This window comes from Trichoderma harzianum, assembly GCF_003025095.1.
Source record: "Trichoderma harzianum CBS 226.95 unplaced genomic scaffold M431scaffold_4, whole genome shotgun sequence".
Taxonomy (NCBI): domain Eukaryota; kingdom Fungi; phylum Ascomycota; class Sordariomycetes; order Hypocreales; family Hypocreaceae; genus Trichoderma; species Trichoderma harzianum.
Window position 1 is genome coordinate 2,776,811 of NW_020209252.1, and position 20,932 is coordinate 2,797,742.

The 20,932-nt window shown below is 45.3% G+C and overlaps 6 protein-coding genes across 6 annotated transcripts; 3 read left to right on the forward strand and 3 right to left on the reverse strand.

The window, feature by feature from the left end:
* Nucleotides 1–1,767: 1,767 nt before the first annotated feature.
* On the forward strand, nt 1,768–3,422 carry M431DRAFT_81578 (hypothetical protein; the record flags this gene model as incomplete). The annotated part of the gene is made up of 8 exons (XM_024923055.1): nt 1,768–1,953; nt 2,021–2,127; nt 2,183–2,342; nt 2,394–2,506; nt 2,586–2,769; nt 2,842–3,000; nt 3,065–3,254; nt 3,310–3,422. 8 exons carry the CDS (start codon nt 1,768–1,770, stop codon nt 3,420–3,422), a joined length of 1,212 nt encoding a protein of 403 aa, XP_024776885.1.
* Nucleotides 3,423–3,527: 105 nt separating this feature from the next.
* On the reverse strand, nt 3,528–5,073 carry M431DRAFT_506931 (hypothetical protein). The gene has a single exon (XM_024918890.1). The coding sequence runs from the start codon at nt 4,920–4,922 to the stop codon at nt 3,738–3,740; it is 1,185 nt and encodes a 394-aa protein (XP_024776886.1). The 5' UTR covers nt 4,923–5,073; the 3' UTR covers nt 3,528–3,737.
* A 243-nt stretch (nt 5,074–5,316) lies between these two features.
* M431DRAFT_518894 (hypothetical protein) lies at nt 5,317–7,188 on the forward strand (the record flags this gene model as incomplete). Its single annotated transcript, XM_024920377.1, has 4 exons — nt 5,317–5,781; nt 5,830–6,162; nt 6,229–6,335; nt 6,357–7,188. The coding sequence occupies 4 exons, from the start codon at nt 5,317–5,319 to the stop codon at nt 7,186–7,188; spliced, it is 1,737 nt and encodes a 578-aa protein (XP_024776887.1).
* Nucleotides 7,189–7,254: 66 nt separating this feature from the next.
* On the reverse strand, nt 7,255–12,790 carry M431DRAFT_551513 (hypothetical protein; the record flags this gene model as incomplete). The annotated part of the gene is made up of 4 exons (XM_024921340.1): nt 7,255–10,096; nt 10,161–10,672; nt 10,783–12,189; nt 12,301–12,790. The coding sequence occupies 4 exons, from the start codon at nt 12,788–12,790 to the stop codon at nt 7,322–7,324; spliced, it is 5,184 nt and encodes a 1,727-aa protein (XP_024776888.1). The 3' UTR covers nt 7,255–7,321.
* A 2,929-nt stretch (nt 12,791–15,719) lies between these two features.
* Nucleotides 15,720–17,336, forward strand: M431DRAFT_506933 (hypothetical protein). Its single transcript, XM_024918891.1, has 4 exons — nt 15,720–16,441; nt 16,498–16,561; nt 16,618–17,120; nt 17,191–17,336. The coding sequence occupies exons 1-3, from the start codon at nt 15,928–15,930 to the stop codon at nt 17,081–17,083; spliced, it is 1,044 nt and encodes a 347-aa protein (XP_024776889.1). The 5' UTR covers nt 15,720–15,927; the 3' UTR covers nt 17,084–17,120; nt 17,191–17,336.
* M431DRAFT_480804 (hypothetical protein) lies at nt 17,140–19,338 on the reverse strand (the record flags this gene model as incomplete). The annotated part of the gene is made up of 5 exons (XM_024915904.1): nt 17,140–17,384; nt 17,471–17,862; nt 17,970–18,502; nt 18,608–18,960; nt 19,077–19,338. 5 exons carry the CDS (start codon nt 19,336–19,338, stop codon nt 17,140–17,142), a joined length of 1,785 nt encoding a protein of 594 aa, XP_024776890.1.
* Between the last annotated feature and the right edge of the window lie 1,594 nt (nt 19,339–20,932).

A 20,932-nucleotide genomic window follows, 5' to 3' on the forward strand; every position in this document is an offset into this window, starting at 1 on the left:
CCATATTCTTCCAAGTGCGCAACCTTAAGCCATCACGAACAATTTTGGTATTGGTGCTCTACTGCTCATTTCATCTGTACATAGAACTCTCGCTATTCGATATTACCATTGTATATAGGCACTCCCAGCTTCCTTGTCGCAACGCCAACGTAATTTAGGGAAGAGAACGTTTGGCGGCCAGCTGATGGCTATTGGGGCAAATGGAGCCCCACCAATTTTGAAGGCTAACATTTAATGCTTACCCTCAATACGAATCAACACATCTCCAAACTGTCCTCGGAGACCTGCCAATCGAAAGAATATTGCATACAAGCCTTAAAAGTGATTGAGAGAATGCTTCGCCCATAGTAAAGCAAGTGGTGGACTGGGTTGCCCGTACATATGTCTTTTTGCGAAGACTGTTTGAAGCAAGGTAGGATTGTAGAATTGTGAAGCCTAGGCCGCGTACGCCAGACATATTGCAGTAACACGGTTATGGACCTCAGCTACGGAATACAAGCTTCGTACAGCACCAAATTACCACCAAAAGCGTGGCAACTCTAGCCACACCATCTCCGCGGTTTTCTTGGCTTAGCATATATGAAACCATACTTCCATAGATGCTCCAAAACGGCGAGGATTCTTGAGCTAGCGTATCATTTAATGGCACCTAGAAGATGATGAGATGACGGCCAAACTTTAGTTGAACTTTGGGGTATCAATCTAGACATAGTCTTTACAAAATTGGCCTTCTAGAAGAAGTCGGGGAAATCGACGACACTCGTTTTTGTTGGCGAGGTCTCTATACTAATACAGCAGCCGTTTCGTAAATGCCTTCAAATTTTTTCTTCTTTAGATGGAGACTGTAAGTCATGACTTGGCCTACTGAAACTTTTAGACTAAGATTTGCCAGGGTTAGTAAACCCCTTAAGCCCCTCCACTAGATACAGGCAGAGGAATGGTTGATTGCAGGGCGATTTTCTTTTTCACAAGAGAAAAGGATTGGAATAAATATAATATTGTATATATATAAATAAGAAAAAAAATATACGGCCCCGTATTGAAAGCAGTTCATAGGGAACATAACTAACATGGTATAGCTTGTTATAGTTTGTCAAATCATATGTAAAGCTCAATGTTCGACTGGATACTTGCTCACCGTAAGCGGATCTGGAACACCATAAAAACACCGCTAGACTAGGAGGAAGTCAAACCCTATGATGCGGAGATGGTGGTGAGACTCGCAGAAAGTTTGAACTAAGATGTACATTATAAACAAGTGCCAGGGCAGTGGCCTGTTCTTTGCATGCAAATCGTACCATGGTAGGACAACATTTGATGCTATATGTGCGGCATATGCGGCATATGCGCATCTCCGCGGTAGGATGGTCGGTCGCCTGTGTGTAGCCTGTGAAGGGGTATGGTAACTGAGTAAGCTTCATTACCCGCCAAATAGCCTACTGGTATATACCAGCATCGCGAGTAATTGAACTGGGCAAAGCAATAGTCTCCGCGGAGAACAGAGCGCAAAGTCCTCTCAATGGGCATTGACAGAGCCCTCGTGATATGGTGAAGAATAGACATCAAAAATATAATGCGCTGTATTGTCTGAAGTATAAAAGTGCAAGACAATGCACGCGCGTTCCAAAGAACCAGAACATTACACTCTTCTCCAAACCACCTCATCGATTCATCCAAAGCATGCCACTTCCCCAAACGAGATTATTTTCTCCCCAAGCACTACTTCGGAATTCCCAAAGCCGACAATTTATCCGAACGATTGCTTCAATGGCTACCGATGCACCTAGTTTCCCGTTTCGGCGAGCTTCTGGCATGGAGCCACCGGCCGAGTTCGCACGGTTAAGGGCCGTTGATCCAGTATCGAGAGTTAAGCTTTTTGATGGGAGCTTGGCTTGGCTGGTCACTAAATACAAGGACGTAATTACTGTTGCAACCGATGAAAGGCTCTCCAAGGTAAGGAAGGATCATGAAAAGATCATAAGTAATATTCTAAGATTATTAACGGCCGGTTAATCGCTAGGTCCGGACACGCCCTGGCTTCCCCGAGTTGGGTGCTGGTGGCAAAGAGGCGGCCAAAGCGAAGCCAACATTCGTTGACATGGACCCTCCAGACCATATGCATCAGAGGTAAGTGTTTCAATACTCCGTAGTTTAATGGAAACTAATGTCAATTCCTCGACAGGAGCATGGTTGAGTCGATATTTTCTGTTGACCATATCAAGGAGATGCAGCCATATATTCAGAAGACGGTGGATGATCTCCTTGGTGTCCTGAAAGCTAAGGGTTGCGCTGATGGACCTGTCGATCTGATTAAAGAGTTTGCATTGCCAGTCCCATCATACGTGAGTGAAGCGCATCTCGAAAAAGTAGCCCATCGTTGACTGTCTTTTAAGATTATCTATACCATCCTTGGCGTGCCGTTCCATGATCTCGAATATCTTACCCAGCAGAATGCCATACGAACCAACGGAAGCTCTACGGCGCGCGAGGCATCTGCCGCAAACCAGTGTGTTCTCTCTCCTTCTTTCACTCTCTAGTTAGTAGGCGTGAGGCAGCTTCATTGTGACTGACAATGACAAACCTAGGGGGCTACTCGATTATCTTGCCAAATTAGTGGATCAGAGAATCCAAGAGCCTAAGGATGACCTCATTAGTAAACTCGTTGTTGAACAAGTAAAACCTGGGAACATTGAAAGGGCAGATGCCGTACAAATAGCTTTTTTGCTACTCGTGGCAGGAAATGCTACTATGGTCAACATGATTGCATTGGTACGAGCCGCCTCACATCGCCCCATCGCATCCCAATTGAGTGTAGCGATTTATGGCTAATGAAGTTCATAGGGAGTTGTGACTTTATTCCAGCATCCTGATCAGCTTGCGCAATTGAAAGCTGATCCTTCACTCGCCCCTGCATTTGTGGAAGAACTATGCCGATATCACACAGCTTCAGCACTGGCAATTAAACGAACGGCCAAAGTTGATATTGAGATTGGCGGCAAGGTATTTCACTTACGAGTTAAAGGTGTGGATGCTCATTAATGCTGACATTTGACATGGAAACTAGCTTATTAAAGCTAATGAGGGCATCATTGCTTCCAATCAATCCGCGAACCGGGACGCTGACATCTTCGCAAATCCAGACGAATTTAATATGAATCGCAAATGGCCTAATGAAGATGCTCTTGGATTTGGATACGGCGACCATCGTTGCATCGCTGAGACTCTTGCAAAGACCGAATTGGCAACCGTCTTTTGTAAGTGTAAAACCACACCGGTGTATGGAAATTATATGCTCATAAGCGTTTATAGCTACACTTTTTAAAGAACTGCCCAATCTAGAGCTTTCAGTGCCAATCAGCAAAATCAACTTTACGCCTTTACATAAAGATGTTGGAATCGAGGATTTGCCGGTAGTTTTCTAAGGTGGAAGTCATTAGAGCTCAGCATCGAAGCAACAATTCAGACCAGCAACATACTCCACTTAATCATAGACTGTAGTGTTTCACGGTCGGCAATTATACCTACGTGACGAAGGCCTACTTAACAGTGACGTCTAAGTAGTTGACTATTATTACCGATCATTCTACAAGTATCTATGTAGCATTGGTCTTGTATCAGTAAAATCCGAATTAAAAAATGCATCTGTCTAATACTTGCGGCTGGCGGCTGGAAGTAGTCTCAAACACCCAGAGAATCCCTCAAATACCCAATATAATCTCTCAAACACATAGAATCTCTCAAATACCCAGAATCTTCAGCTGGGATTCAAGAGTGGCGCGCCAGCTGGGCACCCTGTCTTCCTTCTGACCCCGTGGGCGCACTTCCACGATTGCACGCAGGTAATTAATTGCTTCTTGCATGGCCCCCTGCATTACTGAGTTTGGTCTTGTCTCCTCTATCAGCGAGCTTAATCCCCGTGCGGCGCAACATTCTGTAAACAAGGTCTTAAGGCGATCTCTCTCTGCCATGGCTCCTTCAGAGTACTGGCCATTCCAAAGAAATGCCCCAACAGGATTCCAGCGGGTTGCAGGTACAACGCTGGAGAATTCCCAGTCCAGAATTCCAGTAATAAGACCGGTCTCTTCATCGCACATGATATTTGCAAAATGTAAGTCTTTGTGCGCTAGGAAATATCTGGTTTTGTTGAGCTCCGGGAACTCAGATAGGATGTTAACAAAGAGATCAAGCCGTGGCAGCATATCTCGCATATCTGCCAATGATGGATGAAGGCGAATTGCATGTTGATAAACACGCACCATCGCGGCGATGTAATCGGTGTAGCATTTGTAGGGACCAGTAATATTGAGAGATTGGACTGACTCTGACCCAGGCCAGTATTTGACCACATCAGGCTGCTGCCAGAACGTCTCCTCAACTATAGGTCCCGGGACAATGTTGCCGTCATGGTCGAATTGAAGGCCGGACACACCATCCCAAGAGATTGCATGGATTTGCTGTACGATGTCTACCAACTGATTGATGAGACTGTCAAGCAGCCGTGGCGGGAGTCGATCATAAATCTCGCTAACCGCGACGCCAGGGAGTCGCTGTAGAAGAGTGAATTCGTGACCCAGTGGATTATTGGTGCTGGCATCATAACGTATGACTTTGGCTACAGGCAATTGAGTATTTTGCTGCAGCCAAGTCATCGTTGCGACTTCGTTGACGGTCTTGATGCGGGGTAGGTGATGGCCGGAGATGCGCAGGATAAGTTCAACACAATCCTTGTTGGACCGTGAAAGCATCGGAAAAGCGGCATCTGCCACTTCGGTCGCGAAAGAAACGACATAGATCGAATGATACTCCGCCGTGGTAGACAAAGCGGATACCGACTGCGGCGGCGGTAGGTTGAGGAATGCAAAAAGAGCCCGTATGGTGTCCTCCGATATGGTCAGCGGAAGATGGTCTTTGGGAGAGCCCATAACTGCACGAACGCGATGGACACTCTCTCAGTTTTGCGCAGCTCAATGATCACGAAAACGAAATAGAAAGACGCGAAGCAGTGATGAGTTGCTCAAGTTGCTAACGTACTTGCAAAAGATCAGCAGAGTCTATTTGGGTTGACTTCTCCTCGCTTCAAAGTAGCTGAGAGGAGGCAACATCTCCCCGCTTTTCAGTTAGATTCTATGCCAACCAACGCGTTCATCATCACTGCCTATGATAGTGTGGTCTATTTGGTGCCGCTCTCACGTATCTTATCTTCTTACGGGGTACCTATTAAGTGATCCTATTTTCCCCTTCGGAATATATTTTCTCTTTTCCTTTCTTCTTTCTTTTCTTCTTCTTCTTTTTTTTTTTTTTTTTTTTTTTTTTAAAATGCGTGTCGTTGTTGGAATTGTCTTGAATAACATCGCCGTCTTGGCTGCAGCCAGCCATGGTCACGGCAAATATCATGCTTGCTTTGATGGCTTTAAATGCGCCCGTCTAATCGCCCCATTGGATTATAAAAATGATAGCGACTTGCGAACTGTCGCTATCGCCATGATCAAGTTACCAGCCGTCGTATCAAACGATGATCCGGCATTTGCAGGCTCCGTCTTCACTAACCCAGGCGGCCCTGGAGGAGCAGGCGTTGGTTTTATACTAAGGGCCGGGAAAGGTTTACGAGATGTCCTCGACAAGCCCGGCCTTCGCCACTACGAAATCGTTTCATTTGACCCTCGTGGTATTGGCAATAGTTGGCCTCGCGCTAACTGCTTCGTACATGACACGCTGCGCCGCGATGCCATCTTCTTAGAGCTGCGAGGCCGAGGATCCCTCGACGGCTATGGAGGCACCAACGTGCCTTATATCTTTGCGATCTAAAAGGCTATCGGTCTTTGATGCCAGGACGTAGAAGCGAATGGCATCAACGGCGGCCAGATTATGGCCTACATGGGTACGCCTAATGTTGCCCGCGACATGGTTCACATGGTGGACAAGATTGCAGAACTCCGGGCCCGCGATGCCATTTATCGAAAGAGCGGCGGCGATAATGGAGAAGACCATGTAGAACTAAAACGGGAAATGAATAAAGAAGACGACGATATTCCTCGATTGCAGTATATCGGCTACTCCTACGGCACAGTCCTCGGAATCTACTTTGCGTCCTTGTTTCCAGGTCGCGTTGGAAGGATTGCTCTCGACGGCTTGGTTGATGTTAATGATTACTCTTCGGGACCTGTACGTGACAGTTGCGAGTGATTGGCATTGAAACCAATTCATTGAAGTTCGCTAATGTTGATTTAGGGCTGGATGACCAACCTTGTAGATACAGATAAAATTGCCGACCGATTTTTCAGTGGATGCCACGAGGTTGGCCACAAGATCTGCGCCCTCTCCAGCAATGGCGATAAGTCGGACGCCTAAATTAAAAGTCGCTTCTACTCGTGGCTGTCAAAGCTGGATGAAGAACCAATTTCCACAATCGGCCCTTCTGGTGAGATCATTATTATCAAGAGCCAGGATATTCGCGAGATGCTGGGCGCGGCGCTCTACAGGCCTCGCAGCTCTTTTATAAACCTTGCAGCAGCACTCGACGGTGCCATGAGTGGAGATACTGCCGCCATTGTAAAGATTCTGTTTCAACGCCACATTCCTCATCTAGACGACGATTGCGCTATCGACAACATTGACTCGGAAGCTTACCTGCAAGAAGGTACCGCCAGCGTGCTCTGCGCTGATGGGGATAATGTATCGGACTATGATATTGCATGGTGGAAGCAGTATATTAATGACCAGATCAACACATCGTCTATCTTTGGCGCCTACTGGTCTAATATCCGAATGGCGTACAACTCCTGGAATTTCCGGCCTAACTGGATTTTTAAAGGACCATTCACCACTCCTCCAGTTGTACATTCCGCCTCCGGGAATCCTGTTTCTGGCCACCCTGCCGCCCCCATCCTGTTCATCTCAAACCGCCACGATCCCGTAACTCCTCTAAGTGCCGCGCGTGCTATGGCTGTCCAACATCCTGGAGCGAGCCTTATAATCACAGAGGGGCTTGGGCACGGTACTATGGGCACCAGTGATAGTACATGTCTGCACAATTATGTGGCCGATTATTTTGACATTGGCGTTGTGCCGGCCGGTGAGGTTACGTGTATACCAGATTGCGGTCCTTGGGATATAGACTGTGATACTTTTGGGGTCGAATTTATGCCTGATAATAACCATGGCTATGGTAGAGGCCCTTTAGCATTTTAAATTAATCTTCACACAGATGTATATGTCCAGTAAGAGAAAGAGGATGCATCGCTTCTGTATCCTAGATGTAAAGGCTAAAGCTCGAATAATCCACAAATCAACAGGAACTTTTGATGACATAGCTCTTCATGCATTAAAGCCTCTCTCGCCTTCTCCATGGAGCGTTCATATTACGCGGCCCTTTCAAGACCCGTGGAGAGATCCAACTCCGGTCACTGGTGTTATTCGTTACAAGATTGACGAGGTATGCCTTCACCTGTGTTGGCATCCCAGCCGTCCCAGCGGAGTCGATCCATTGGGTAAAGTCAACTTTGGGAAAACTCCCACCGTGTTGCCTCTCTAAATACAATCCGAGTTGATCCAACCGGACCCAGTCGTTCTCTGCGCCACAATGGTTTCGATATTGCACCTGTGTTCTTTGAAGACCTTCTCTGCTCAGCACGTCAACTGCGATGTCTTGAGCCACTTCATCGATCTCCACAAACTGTAGCCATCTATCTACAGCTGGCATTCGAGGCACGCTCCTCAATCTTTCTGCAAAGCTCAGAATGTTGTGCATAACATCGAGTTGGGGCGCATCAGGTCCAACAACATAGCTTGGCCTGTGTATGGTGACAGGCAGCTTGGAAGCGACATGCGCATTTTCAAGATATTTCTCTGATGCCCACTTCGACGCAACATAACCATTTGCATTTGCTTGAGGTTGAGGTACAAGAAGGGACTCTTCGTACAGCTCACGCGTTCCAAGCTGAGCAACGCCAGCGGTTGAGACGAAATGGAAATGTGGCAGTGGCCTATCAGCAGAGTATTGTATGGCCATCCGTACAAGTGCTTTGGTCGAAAGAACATTGGCTGTACGAAGGGTCAGATAACCTCGAAGAAATGAGACGTCAGCGCCATTGTGAATGATCGCAGAAACTTTGGAAAAGATGTGCCTTGCAGTTTCCTCGCCAAGCCCCAGGTCTGGGTCTCTCAGATCACCAGGGTGAACTATGACCTTTGGAGAGTCAATCAGGAGTTTTGAAGTATTTCGAACAGCGATACAGTGCACTTTTTCAACCTCACTGTCGTTAAGAAGCTTCTGCAGGATGTGTCTGCCAAGAAATCCGGTTGCCCCAGTCAGCGCCACTGTAATCCCACCAGAGAGCTCGTCAGCAGAAACATGATCCTTGAGGCCCGCCACGAAACCCGGGCCTATCTCTTTAAATGCTACTTCGTCTTGCCAGTTGATATCGGCGATAGATTGATGGAGAGTATCGCTTTCAGTTGTCAAAGTGTCCAAGAGCATCGACATCCCCTCCAGCGTACTCGCTTCGAACAACTTGGCCAATGGAAGGAGAACATCAAATTCTTTATGAACCTCGTTCTGTATACGTATAAGAAGCAGCGAGTTTCCACCAACCAGGAAGAAATCAGAGTCAAATCCAATATCGTCCTCTGTCGCGATACCGACGAGTACAGAAACCCAGATTTGCTTCATTTTATCTCTGGTAGAAGTCCTCGTGGGCCGTTCCCTGGAATGCTCGTGATTTTCAACAAGTATGTTCGCCATTTTGCCCATGGTGCTAGCCTCGAATAGGTTCACTAAGGGGATGTTTTGGCCAATTTGCTCATGAATCTTGTTTTGAACTTTGATCAGCAGTAATGAATTACCGCCTACAAGGAAAAAGTCAGAATTTTCATCCAGAGCCTGTCCGGCGACGAGATCCCCCAAGGCGTTTCTCCATATTTCTTCAATGTCACGCAAAACTTGGCTGTTTGTATTTCGTCGTGGGGAGGGTAATGCCTTAGAGATCTCTGCTGTCTTCTTTAGTGGTGACTTGGAGAGAAGTTTTCGATCAACCTTTCCATGATGGTTTAGAGGCATGGACGGCAAAGACACCACCATTGACGGACGCATGTATTGCGGTAAAGTGAGATTAGAGATCATGTTTCGAAGCATGCTATCGATAACAGGGCCGTTTGTGCCATACTTCTGCTGTATTTCTGTTGCAAGGACAACATGTGCAACAAGGAAAGCAGAAGCGGCGTCCTTGTCGTTTTGGTGCCGAATATGTGCAATTGCCTCAAGTATATCGCCTTTGCCGACAGCAAGCATTGCTGCTTCAACTTCTCGTAACTCAAACCGCTGGCCTCTCAGTTTGACTTGCGTGTCGCCATTCATACGACCCAATGCAACAAAGACGCCATCTTCTCTCATATAACCACGATCACCACTTAGATGAGCATGAGTCCATCCATTTGCGATGGCCTGATTGCTAGCAAGTATGTCTTGAGGAAATTTAGCTGCTGTAAGCTCCGGCTGGTTGATATAGCCGGAAGCAACACCGGCTCCTCCAATGACGATCTGGCCCGGGACACCTACGGGAAGCGGATGGTTGTCTCCATCCATGATGTATACACTGTAATTAGGCAAGACTTTACCAATTGGTATGGGGGAGAGAGATATACTGGGGTCCCGATATGGAACTTCGTAGGCATGCGGGACAATTGTCTCTGCTGGGCCGTAAGCATTCATGAATCGCAGGTCCGGCTTGTCTACTGCTTTTAGCCTCTCAACAAGGATGCTGCTAATTTCTTCACCAGCAGATATGTGCCATTCCCATGCAGACGCACGTAGCTGTTGCAGGTCTCCATACTGCAGCCAAGACGTAGCCTCTGAGGGTACTGCAAGCGTAAGTGAGATCATTTGCGAAGCAATAAGGTTGGTGAGTGCAATGGGATCTTTTCGAGTATCCTTCCCAGCGACAACAACAGTTCCACCAGTAGCAAGTCCAAGCAGAGATTGCCACCAAGAAACATCAAAGCTTAGGGCGATTTGCTGGAGGACGGTCTGAGGCTTCATTGGGAAAATTGCAAGGAATCCCTTGATGGTGTTTGTTACCATTCGATGAGGAAGAGAAATTCCCTGTCTTTCAGTCAGTACCTGAAGCTTGGATGAAACAATTTCTTGACATTGAAAAAGTTATTACCTTTGGTGTACCCGTAGAACCGCTGGTGTATAGAATAATCGCCTCATCCGTAGGTCCGGCGCTGTAGAAATTGGAGGCAACCGCTTTCCCGCTGTCACTAGTTGTGGCAACATTGATGACTGGCGTAGCTTGTGCAACACCTATATCCTTGTAAAGCACTTGAGTCGCATCGTGGACTAGAATAGCGGCGAGATTGGCGTCTTCAATAATTGATTTTAGGCGTCCAGTACCTTGAGTGACTTCCAGAGGAACATAACTTGCGCCAAACCGCCAGATTCCGAGCATGGAGCATATCCAATCCACAGTCGGATCTTGGAGAACTCCAATTCGAGATCGATTGGAGATGCCCAAAATAGAAAGTGCGTGGGCAATTTGAGTGGACTTTTCCATCATGTCGGCATAAGAGAGCATGCCGCCGTAGGTATCCTTGAGTGCGACATGATTAACTAGTCTGGCAGAGATAGTGTCCAGGTATCCAATAAGAGACCCAAGGTCAGTGTCAAGGCTCACTCCTACATGTCGGTGAATTAGCAATAATAATCTGGCAGAATGGCATGTTCCATGGAGGATAAAGAACAATTCGTCCAGTATAAAAGTTTGCGGCTATCAGAGTCAGACTTACCTTGGCCTAACTTGATTGCGTCATGAACCGCGAGTTCATTAAACATTTGTGGTTGACGCCCAGGGAGGTGTATATCATTAGTGAAAGCGTCTACAAGGTTTATGAAGCAATCCAAAAGGGTTTGCGCTTCATGCTCCGTGTACAGCTCCTTCTGAACCATGATGGCTATCCATGGGTCGCCAGCTGGTGGGTCAATAATTGCCAACATGATGTCGTACATAGTTTCTCCGATCTCATAATCTCTATTTTCTATGATTCCGTCTCCAAACGACCTATTTTCTCTGACCGGGATGTAATTGATAAATGCTTGGAAGAGGGGGCTATGGGAGGGGTGTCGGATAGCCCCAACCTCGTCTAGAATGATGTCAAATGGTACTGCAGAATGGCTCAAGCAAGCCAGACCTTTCGCTTTGTTTTCTTTTAGTAGAGACAGAAATGATTTCGAAAGTTGTGAACGTAGCCGCAGTGGAAACAGGTTCAGGAATATGCCAATACTGCTGTCTGAACCAGGATCGTTATGCCTGTTTGCGCTAGCAACGCCAATACAAACATCCTCGGATTCAGTCAACCTTCCAAGAAGAATTTGAAAGACTGTTACATAAAAGCTGAACGGAGATTGTATATATCCTTGTTTTCGAAGTTCATGGAGTCGAGCAGTAGTGGCGGAGTTTAGGCGTCTCTCTGCTCTTACGTGGCGGTAAGTTGTTCTTGTGGTTGGACGAGATCGAAGTGTGTTTGGTGAGAGGGGTAGAATGGGCAAAATCTCGGGAAGATCCTTGAACTCGTTTTTCCAAAACATAATGTCATCTGCATAATGCCCAGTACGAAGCCGCTCACGCTGTCTACTGGCAAACTCATTCTGTTGGAACGGCGGTGGCAACTGGGCTCCCTCATAGGTTAGCCTGAGGTCGTCAGTTATCGCCATTATGCTCATTCCATCAATATTGATGTGGTGATAGCCGACTATTAAATGATGCCTGATTGGTGACTCGGTGAGAAGTAGGAGTCTTAAGGTTTCACCCTTTGCGAGGTTGTACACATGCCTGTTCATGGCCTCGATTTCTGTGCGTACTTGATCTTCAGCCTTGATGATCTTCTTCTCCAAGTATAATGGAGATTCGTCCAAGATGCCCTGTTTGGGCTGGTGAGAGTCGTCAGTGAAGAATGCAGTCCTCAGCCCTTCATGACGTCTACCCATTTCCCGCACGAGGTCTGAAAGGACCTCGATGTTAAGGTTTGTTGTTATTAGAAATGAGACAGTTCCGTTAAAAAATGTTGGATCGTCTATAAATTGCGTCATGAACCAAAACCCAGATTGACCAAAAGACATTGGAAGAGTCTTGATGATTTTTGTGGATGGCAGTGCCACTTGATTCACTTCATCGTTGATTAGTTTCGGGTCTCTTGCTGATTCCGCAAAGTTATGAGAAAGTGGAGAGGGATTGTCAAGCTTTCTGCCTGAAGCTGGAGTCCCTGCCATATGACTAGGATTATGTTGGATCGATAGGTTTTGATTACCCGTCTTCGTGACCAAAGATAAACTTTTGTATCCATCCGAACTCCTCAAACGCAAGCACCCTAGTGCGTTCAGCTTGTTTGAGCCGGCACAATTTGATCTAATCCGAAAATTAACGAAGTCTGTCCTGTCTCCGTGTCTCTCATGGCTGCCAGTCGACTGAAGTTCAAGGGTAATCTGAACTTGGTCCTCACCTCTGGCTACGGTGATGTCGTTTTCGACGAAAAAGTCGTCAAGTTCGAATTTTCGCAGAGTTCTTGATCCAGACCATTTCAGAGATGCCTCAGCAACGATCTTGACATATCCAGCAGCTGGAAAGACACCGGGTAGTGATACATTATGGTCGACAAGCGAGAGAAGTGTTGAGGCTTCAAGTGTATTATGCCAGGTAATTCCTAGACCCAACGGATCGACACTTGAGACCCCCAGAAGCGGGTGGACAATTTGGCCCTGAGCTGATACCTTGGTATCCGGCGGTAGTAACTTTGACATTTCGGCTCAAGTTAAGCGCTCCAACGATGCGAGGTTCAATATAAGGTAACTTGACTTATCACTCTGAAACAGTCGACCTACGTTAGATATACACTGAGTTCTATTATATAGTCCAAGGTGAATAGGAGATATAAAATCCGAGGGATAGCCTATGCGACGGGCAATATAAGCCCTAATTGAAAACGATTCGAGGTTCCACTAAATTTGACAGAGTGCGCTTACTATTTCGTATATATGTATACGGAGCTCAGCCCTCCATATCACCCTTGTTCTACAGGGTTTCAATAGTCGGATACACTGGATGGTATTTGCATGAATTCTACTATGTTTTATAGTGATTTAATATTGGCAAGAGTGATAGGGCTTAAATTCGGTACAAGTGTCTTTGCCATACACCGCAGCATACTCATACTACTCTTTTGAACTACACACCTTCGTTACGTCCTTTCAGTTGGTCGCGGAGGGTGGACCCAACAGGTGGTTATTGGGAGATCTCTACGTAAGCATATCCCAGCTGGCGTGACGAATCACTTCATGTGCCTGACATAAGAGATGACGAGCTTAGATTTAGCTCAATTTATTAGCCCCCAAGTACATAATAAATTGACATAGGCTTAATCAGTATCTATTAACCCCTGAGTTACTGTTAAGGATTTGTTCAGCTACAACCAATAAAGCCACTTCTCTGCTCACCTGATGATGACTGCATGCACTAGCATGATGCTGACAGGCAGGTTACCAATTGTGCGACTTCGCCGATTTGTCACTCTCTCACAACAAGGGCCGAAAACTCTCCAACTATTTGCAGTAGTAGATATAGACTGAGGGGTTTCTATTTTCCTTAGGATACAATGTATACAATTTTTATAGTATTTCAACAGCTGCAGAAAGATATCTTCTATCTGGTTGCCAACTCAGCCCTATTATAGCAAGTAGAGTGCCGGGTCGAAAAGGCTTTCAAGTGACATCGCTAGCTACACGTCTAAAGCAAACAAAGGGTTACACCAAGTATTACTCATAGTGTAGTAAGTGTTATACACACACACTAGTAAGACAATAACACAAGACAACAAACACGGTACAGGACTCTATCTAGAGAATAAATGCTATCTCAAATGGAAAAGAGCCAAGAATATACAGCCTGCATTCCTTCTTCCGTCGGTTTCACAGAGTCCTGGGTGCCATCAGCAGCGTGCTTGAACAGGAAACATTTCCGCGCCACTCATCGCCTGATTCGGAAACGACCGCGAGGTGGATTTTGTTTAATATGCTAAAATATTTCCACCGCAGCTTCGGATGACATTTCATCAACACACGTGGCAATTGTGTACAAGGTCATGCAGCAAGGGAAGGCTTTATGGCGCGAAGTTATAGAGTGTCATGTTATGCGAGCGCTGATACTGGGTGCAAAGAGAATTGCTAGCGGCAAATACAGTACGTATTGTTTTTGCAGCATCCCGAGTCTACAACCATCCAGATAGACGATCAAGCGCCTGGGAATCTTGTAGGGGGCCCAACATGAAGTGCGAATTACAGAAGCTGTGTTCAGATTACATGCAGGAATGCAGCATGCATATATGTTGGGATCCCATCAGCCCCGATCGAAAGAATTAGAGAAGCTTGCCGGAGTGAAGTAAAGACAATCGCATTCCAAATGCAAGGGAAGGCAGTCTCCAGTCCACCATTCCAATTGAAGCAATATAACAAAGCATTTTAAAGACCTACTCTATGATGCTGCCCCTGATTTTCAGCGAGAAGAAAACAATAGGATGCATCTCCGGTCTGATAAGTCAGACCACATACTAAAGGGCCACACGGGGAAAAGGGCCATTTCCATACAAATTTCCATAGGCTTTTATAAAACTATTAATAGCAACCGCATTACTAGATATTATAAATAAATATTTTAATATAAAAAGCTTATATATATATTATTACAAAAATATTATTATTTTCTACTAATAATCAATGTTATAATAAATATATAGAAATCTATTATTGTTAAGATTTACATAGAAATTACATATAAACACTAACAAATTTACTATATTATTTTTACATTTATATGACACATTATATAATCATAAAATTAAAATAAATTGTATTTTATCATATAATATTAGTAATTATATATATAAAATAATATTTTTTATATTTATACTTATTTTCTCTAATTAAGTATGATTTTTTTAAAAACTGTGAGTTTTGGTGTAAATGGGTGGCCCTTTAGCACGGGTGGACGCGTAGTATGTGGTCCGACTTAGGGAGGCGATCATGCACCAGATGGCCGACTAATGTGTCAGCCACTTGAGGCGTGCACACTCATCCCTGTTTAGTTTACCAAGGCCCGATCCGTCGGTTGCAATCCCATGACACTAATGGTATCATATGGCTTGAGGTGTCGTCGAAGTCAACTAGTTTACCAGCGCATTATTATTATGATGAGAAGTTATACTATACATAGATCATAATTTTCAATGCCAGGCCCGTGCCTAATAGTGTCATTGTCAACATTCCTAACTACATCTGTCGAATAATTGCAGTCGGCTTGTCACATATGTCACTTAAAGTTACGTCAGAATGCATCTTTGGCAAAGTACATTATTCCTTGATAGGCGAAGTACTCCGAGGTCGTGCAGTTCACTCTCAAATCTTTACGGATAGAGCATTTATTCCCTCGAGAGAAACAGTAACTATGTATTATGCTACACTAAAACAGAAACGCTTTTAGAAAAGAGAAAACAACTTGAAGAACAACGAGTAAATCGAACTGGTGGTACATTCTAACATTTACGGTGCGCATTACTCTAGCAGCTCCAACAGCCCCAACAGCCCCAACAACTCCACTCTAAAATTCATATTCTGCACTATAATATGGGGCATAACCTACTGTACATAGGTTCCTACAGATCACTCCACCCAAAGCTCCAAACGCTCCAACAGCTCCAACAGCCCCAACAAGCCCCAATAGCCCCAAACACCACTAGACTGCATGTTACACTTAGGCTAGATATTCTTGTAATGTCAAGGAAGGGCAATTCCTTTATTCTCTGCCTATATAATAAGAAGCGAAGTCTCAGCGAGTATCATATTTGTCAATATTCACTTACAACTATATATCCACACTAACTTACATTATGGCCTCCAAGCAAACCGTTTTTCGTTTACAAAGCCGGCATAGTATTGTCGACTTTACCACGTCTACAGAGGAGATACCTAAGGCTGCAGCTTATGAAGTTCTTGTCAAGGTTCGCAGTGTTGCGCTGAACTTTCGAGACTTAGCCATCGCTACTTCTCGATACCCATTTCCCGTCAAAGACAATGTGATCCCTGTTTCGGATGCAGCTGGGGAAATCGTTGAAATCGGACCTAATGTCCAAGGATTTACTATAGGCGATCCGGTTATCATAAACTTCAACCCGCGCAATTTATATGGCCCAATGAAAGATTGGTACGGTGGCTTAGGCGGTCCAGTGGACGGCGTTCTTCGGAATTACTTGCCTATCAACGCGGACTCGGTTATTAAGGTTCCTAAAGAGTCTTCCTTGAAAGCTTCACAGTGGGCTGCACTTGTTTGTACCGGCACCACCGCTTGGAACGCTCTTTATGGAAATGTTCCTTTGAAGCCAGGCCAAACTGTACTGTTCCAAGGTGAATATGCTGACCAATATCTTACAAAGGAGTGTACTCAACCAATCTGAACACAGGCACGGGCGGCGTTTCTATCACCGGATTAGTCTTGGCTAAAGCAGCGGGAGCAAAAACAATTATGTAAGGACTCTTTTACTGACTGATACTAGGTACTGTAGTGTGCTAATAATTATTAGTACCTCATCTAGCGATGAAAAGCTAGCCTATGTGAAAGAGAAATATGGCGTTGATCACACCATTAACTACAAAGTCCATCCAGAATGGGCTCAAGAAGTGCAAAATATCACCCAAGGAAATGGCGTTGACTATATTTTTGAGAATGGTGGATCTGGTACGATTAAACAAAGTATTGACTGCATCGCCTGTGGGGGCGTGATATCCATCATAGGCTTCTTATCTACCGCCAAGCAAGAGGACATGCCAGATGTAGCTGGTCTTGCCCTGTCCAAAGGCTGCATCGTTCGGGGAATTACTGTCGGGTCGAAGCAATTGCTTGAAGAATGCGTGCGCTTTGTTGGTTCTCACAACTTGGACATTCCGGTGGAGAAGACATTTTCATTTACTGAAGAGGGTGTGAGGGCTGCTTATAAATATTTGTCGGAGGGTCAACATATCGGGAAAGTTTGCATCGATGTTGAATAAAGGAATTAGTCTAGTTCTGAGATATCATTACAAATAGGTAAGATTTACTCATGAGCCTATGTCATATGCTGGAATGATCTCTCATACATTCCCGCGAATTCATTTAGACATTCGCCAACGTGCACTGTGATTGCCCATGCAGATTTCTCACTGAAGATCTTCGACCATACTTTCAACACAGCTATGCCCATATGCCGGGGACTTTGAAACCAGGATGGTGTATCCATGTGCTCCCAATCTGCAGAATCAACGGCTTCTTTGATGACAGATTCAACGGATGACAGTATGTGGCTCTCATATGCTGAACTCGAAGAGTTAGAGACAGATGGAATACGCCCACTGGGAGACCTCTATGGGAGAGGAAGTGGTGATTTCAATATAACTCACGTTCCAAAGGATTTGACATTTGTGTAGTAGCAATAGTTTCTAGCCACTTGCTAAGAAAAATTGCACACTCAAGGGCGCATACTGCATGCTGACAGCACCACAAGATTGACTGACTTCTAGCCACATGTTCAATGCCAAAAGCTACTGGCAAACTCAGTGAATGAATCGCATGCAATAAAGCACTTGTAAGATTTGAATGACGTTGTAAAGGAGCAATTGAAAACAGCGCTGATGCGACTGCTTTTGGATCACGCGATGCCAACAGCATATGAGGACCTATATCCATATGAGTTCGAACATATGCTACAGTTAGAAATGCAACAGAAGTGAAAGGAATCGGTCCATGCTCGCTGATTGGATGTAAATCGGAACCCGACACGCGCTGCCATATACTGGCCCACGAGGAGAGTGCTAAGCTGCTATTTAGTTAATACGATTCATCTACTGACCCGCCGTCATCATATAGCAGAGTAATAGCATCGTTTGCGGAGTGACATACTGGATCTCGTGGATTGTTTGATCTCCCAAATTGGATCCAAATGAAAGCTGGCGTTGTAAATATATACGTTGCAAGACTCCGTGGAGTAATATCAGATTGCCAAAAGCGCAAGGTAAGGTTTCCCAACCCGCTGCCTCAGCAGTCACAAGGGACTCAAGTGCATCTTTAAAGCTAATCGGATCAGACGGCTTCGCTTGTCGACATGCCGCCCACTCTTGGTCATCTGTAGCTTGCCACTCCTCTACTGAGCAGGGGAGTCGAAGGTGAGTTTCTCTGGTGAATATAGATGGCGGTCGATTATATATGATGGAATGAATGTCGAAGAAACAAAATGCAAGGAAGGAAATCCGGCGTTCGGTCTCAGATAATGCCCACTCAATCCAGGTCTGCTCGATAGAGTGGTCATGTTTCGCAACATCGCTTCCTCGCATGTACTGCAATATCGGCTCATGTAACTCAAATCCTTCGGTAACAACAGAGGCATCGCGGGCCCAAGTCGAATATATCAGGAGAAAAACGAGAGTTTCGGCGGACTGCAATTTCAGTATTCGACTAATATTATCTGAGGAAGAATTGGTTTTAGGCTTAATGACGGTTATTGTTCAGTCACTCCCAAATTAGATAGCCCATGCACATACTTGTGAGTCGAACCTGTCGACCTGCAATCTCTCCAAAGCCACAGCTCTAGCCGCTTTGTATAACTTCCTGGATGTATGTTCTTCCAATGCCTGCACTGCGCCGAGTGCGGCTATAGCAAGAATGAGTTCAGGAATGCAGTTCCCTAGACGAAAGGTAGGAAAGTGTATGACTGGGAAGTGGCGGGATAATCCTATACGCCAGGCTTCCATATACCTCATGAGCGTGCGGAGCGATGGGAGAGTAAAATCATTGGCAATGTTTCCGAATGGACGGAGACCCTCTTCAAGAACCTTGATATCGTTGTCGGTAATTTCGAGAGCTGTAAGCTTACAGGCTCCAGTAAGTCTAAAGTCTATTATATTTTTAGCCAGATAATAAGATACGTCACAGCTTGCTCAAAGATGGTATTCAGTCTTGAAGATAATTCTCAACAGACGGAGATTGCAAGTTCTCAAGGTTGTGCCATACCATGTGGATGTAAATGTCTGCTAAAAGGCAAAGGTCCGACATTGTTGTGCTCAAAATCGTTATTACCTTGGACATTTGCTTCCAATGGTGGATTTTCTGGTACTGCTGCAGAATCGCAACATATGTTGAGGGAAATGGGAGAAGTAACAAACTCCGGCGGCAATTCTATGCCTTCAACAAATTCTTCGAGACTATCCAGGGGATCAATGAAAGTAAAATCACCGTATGCAACTACTCTCAGATCAGCTTCATAAATTCTCATCGGGCGCACAAACTTGGTGTTCAACCTTCGGCAGCTCCTGTCGTATCATTACTTGGAACTACTGATGATCCTGAGATTTGCGTATCTCTCATTGAGGGTTGTAGAGGGGTTGGTCTAGGGATTGTAGTTGTGGAAGATTCGCCGGCATGATTGTTATTTGGCTCGAGAGGGGCCAGGTGAGTGAGTTTCTCGTGCCGGCGCAACAAGTCTGTACGCGAGAATGCAGCTCCACAGAAGCAAACGAACGGTTTTTCATTAGTATCTATGGCTCTTTAAATCAGTTCATACGTCTACTTATCAGGGTCAAGCCTTTGCGTACGTGTCCGGCAATGACGCCGCAGATGCTCTGGTCGCTTAAAATCACGGCCACAGTGAGGACAGGTATGGAGGTTTGGCATTTCGGACGTTAGAATCGCTAGGAATGGCCTTAGAGGCGAAAAAAACAAGACATAATAGGGGTGCACAATTGGTGTAATAGGGTGAACTGTCGGTCAATGCTACTGAGTGACATGAAGATTTTCACTCTGGCTTCATATATTCACAGTGCGATATAGCTTATAAATTAAATGTTCGTACAATGTGCCCAGCGCGAAGAAATGCCAGTTAGATTTTAGTCTTATTACTCCAATCATCGCCTTCAAAATCCACTTTATCCACCCCACCACCTTGGTTCGATTCTGCTCACAGAGCAGCAGATTTCTCTATCTCCGAAGAGCTGACTTGAAGCGAAGACCCCTCCTTACACGCAGAAAGAAGTGGGGGGATGGGTTCGGCTCACTCAAGGCACCGAATACCTAACCATCGGCTTCAAGTCGCCGCCATCAACTTGGTTCGGATGCATGCAATCGCTTCAAATACTCTAGTGTTCCACTTGTGCCAAAGTTCGCCCAAGATTAGCGAGCAGATTGTTTCTCCACAGCCATCTACTCGGTATTACACCACACCCAAGCTTATGCGCTAACTAAATATTCCCGTCTCGATGCTGTCAAATTGTTACGTATAGCAACAGTTAATGCCTCAGTAAGTCTTATCCTAGTTTAAGAATACAGAGTCATATGGAATAAGCAGTGGTGCAAAATTCGAACCTCTTTGTTTTTTGTAGCACTACTATTAGGTAATTACGCTCTTCTTGGCCTATATAAACGCCAAAGATTCCAAAGTATATCACCACCATGAAAGCAGACGTGTCTTTCGATAAAGACGTCGGTATTGTTGAGCAAGATTCAGGTTGTCGGGTAAGTAGTCGAGTATGTGTAAGGCATACCATTGAATATGAAGAAAGAACGTGGATCCAAAGACAATTATCGAAGCAATGCTCCAACCTGCTCCGCTCTAATCGGAATCCCCATCTTTTCTCCCTGACGATCGATTATTCGTAAGATTAAGAGTTCAGATCAAGCTAAAGGACCCTAGAGAAAGGTTGTGGTCTCAATCTCAGCAAACTAAGCGTCCTTAATATGCCCGCAGCGCCCTCAAGCTTTGACGTAGTGAGTAGTCAAAGTATATTCCCAGTGCCTCCGTCACAATTGCATAATTTCGCAATCGTAGATTTCCCCCACTTACTCTTTTCCATTAGATGGTCTCAACGCCAGTC

What these genes read in the sequence shown, in the direction of transcription:
- M431DRAFT_506931 (XM_024918890.1), bottom strand. Translation starts at nt 4,922, where the DNA reads ATGGGCTCTCCCAAAGACCATCTTCCGCTGACCATATCGGAGGACACC.
- M431DRAFT_506933 (XM_024918891.1), top strand. Translation starts at nt 15,928, where the DNA reads ATGGCCTCCAAGCAAACCGTTTTTCGTTTACAAAGCCGGCATAGTATT. An exon ending in CCAAACTGTACTGTTCCAAG is followed by an intron (nt 16,442 to 16,497) that starts GTGAATATGCTG and finishes ATCTGAACACAG; the next exon opens with GCACGGGCGGCGTTTCTATC. An exon ending in GCGGGAGCAAAAACAATTAT is followed by an intron (nt 16,562 to 16,617) that starts GTAAGGACTCTT and finishes AATAATTATTAG; the next exon opens with TACCTCATCTAGCGATGAAA.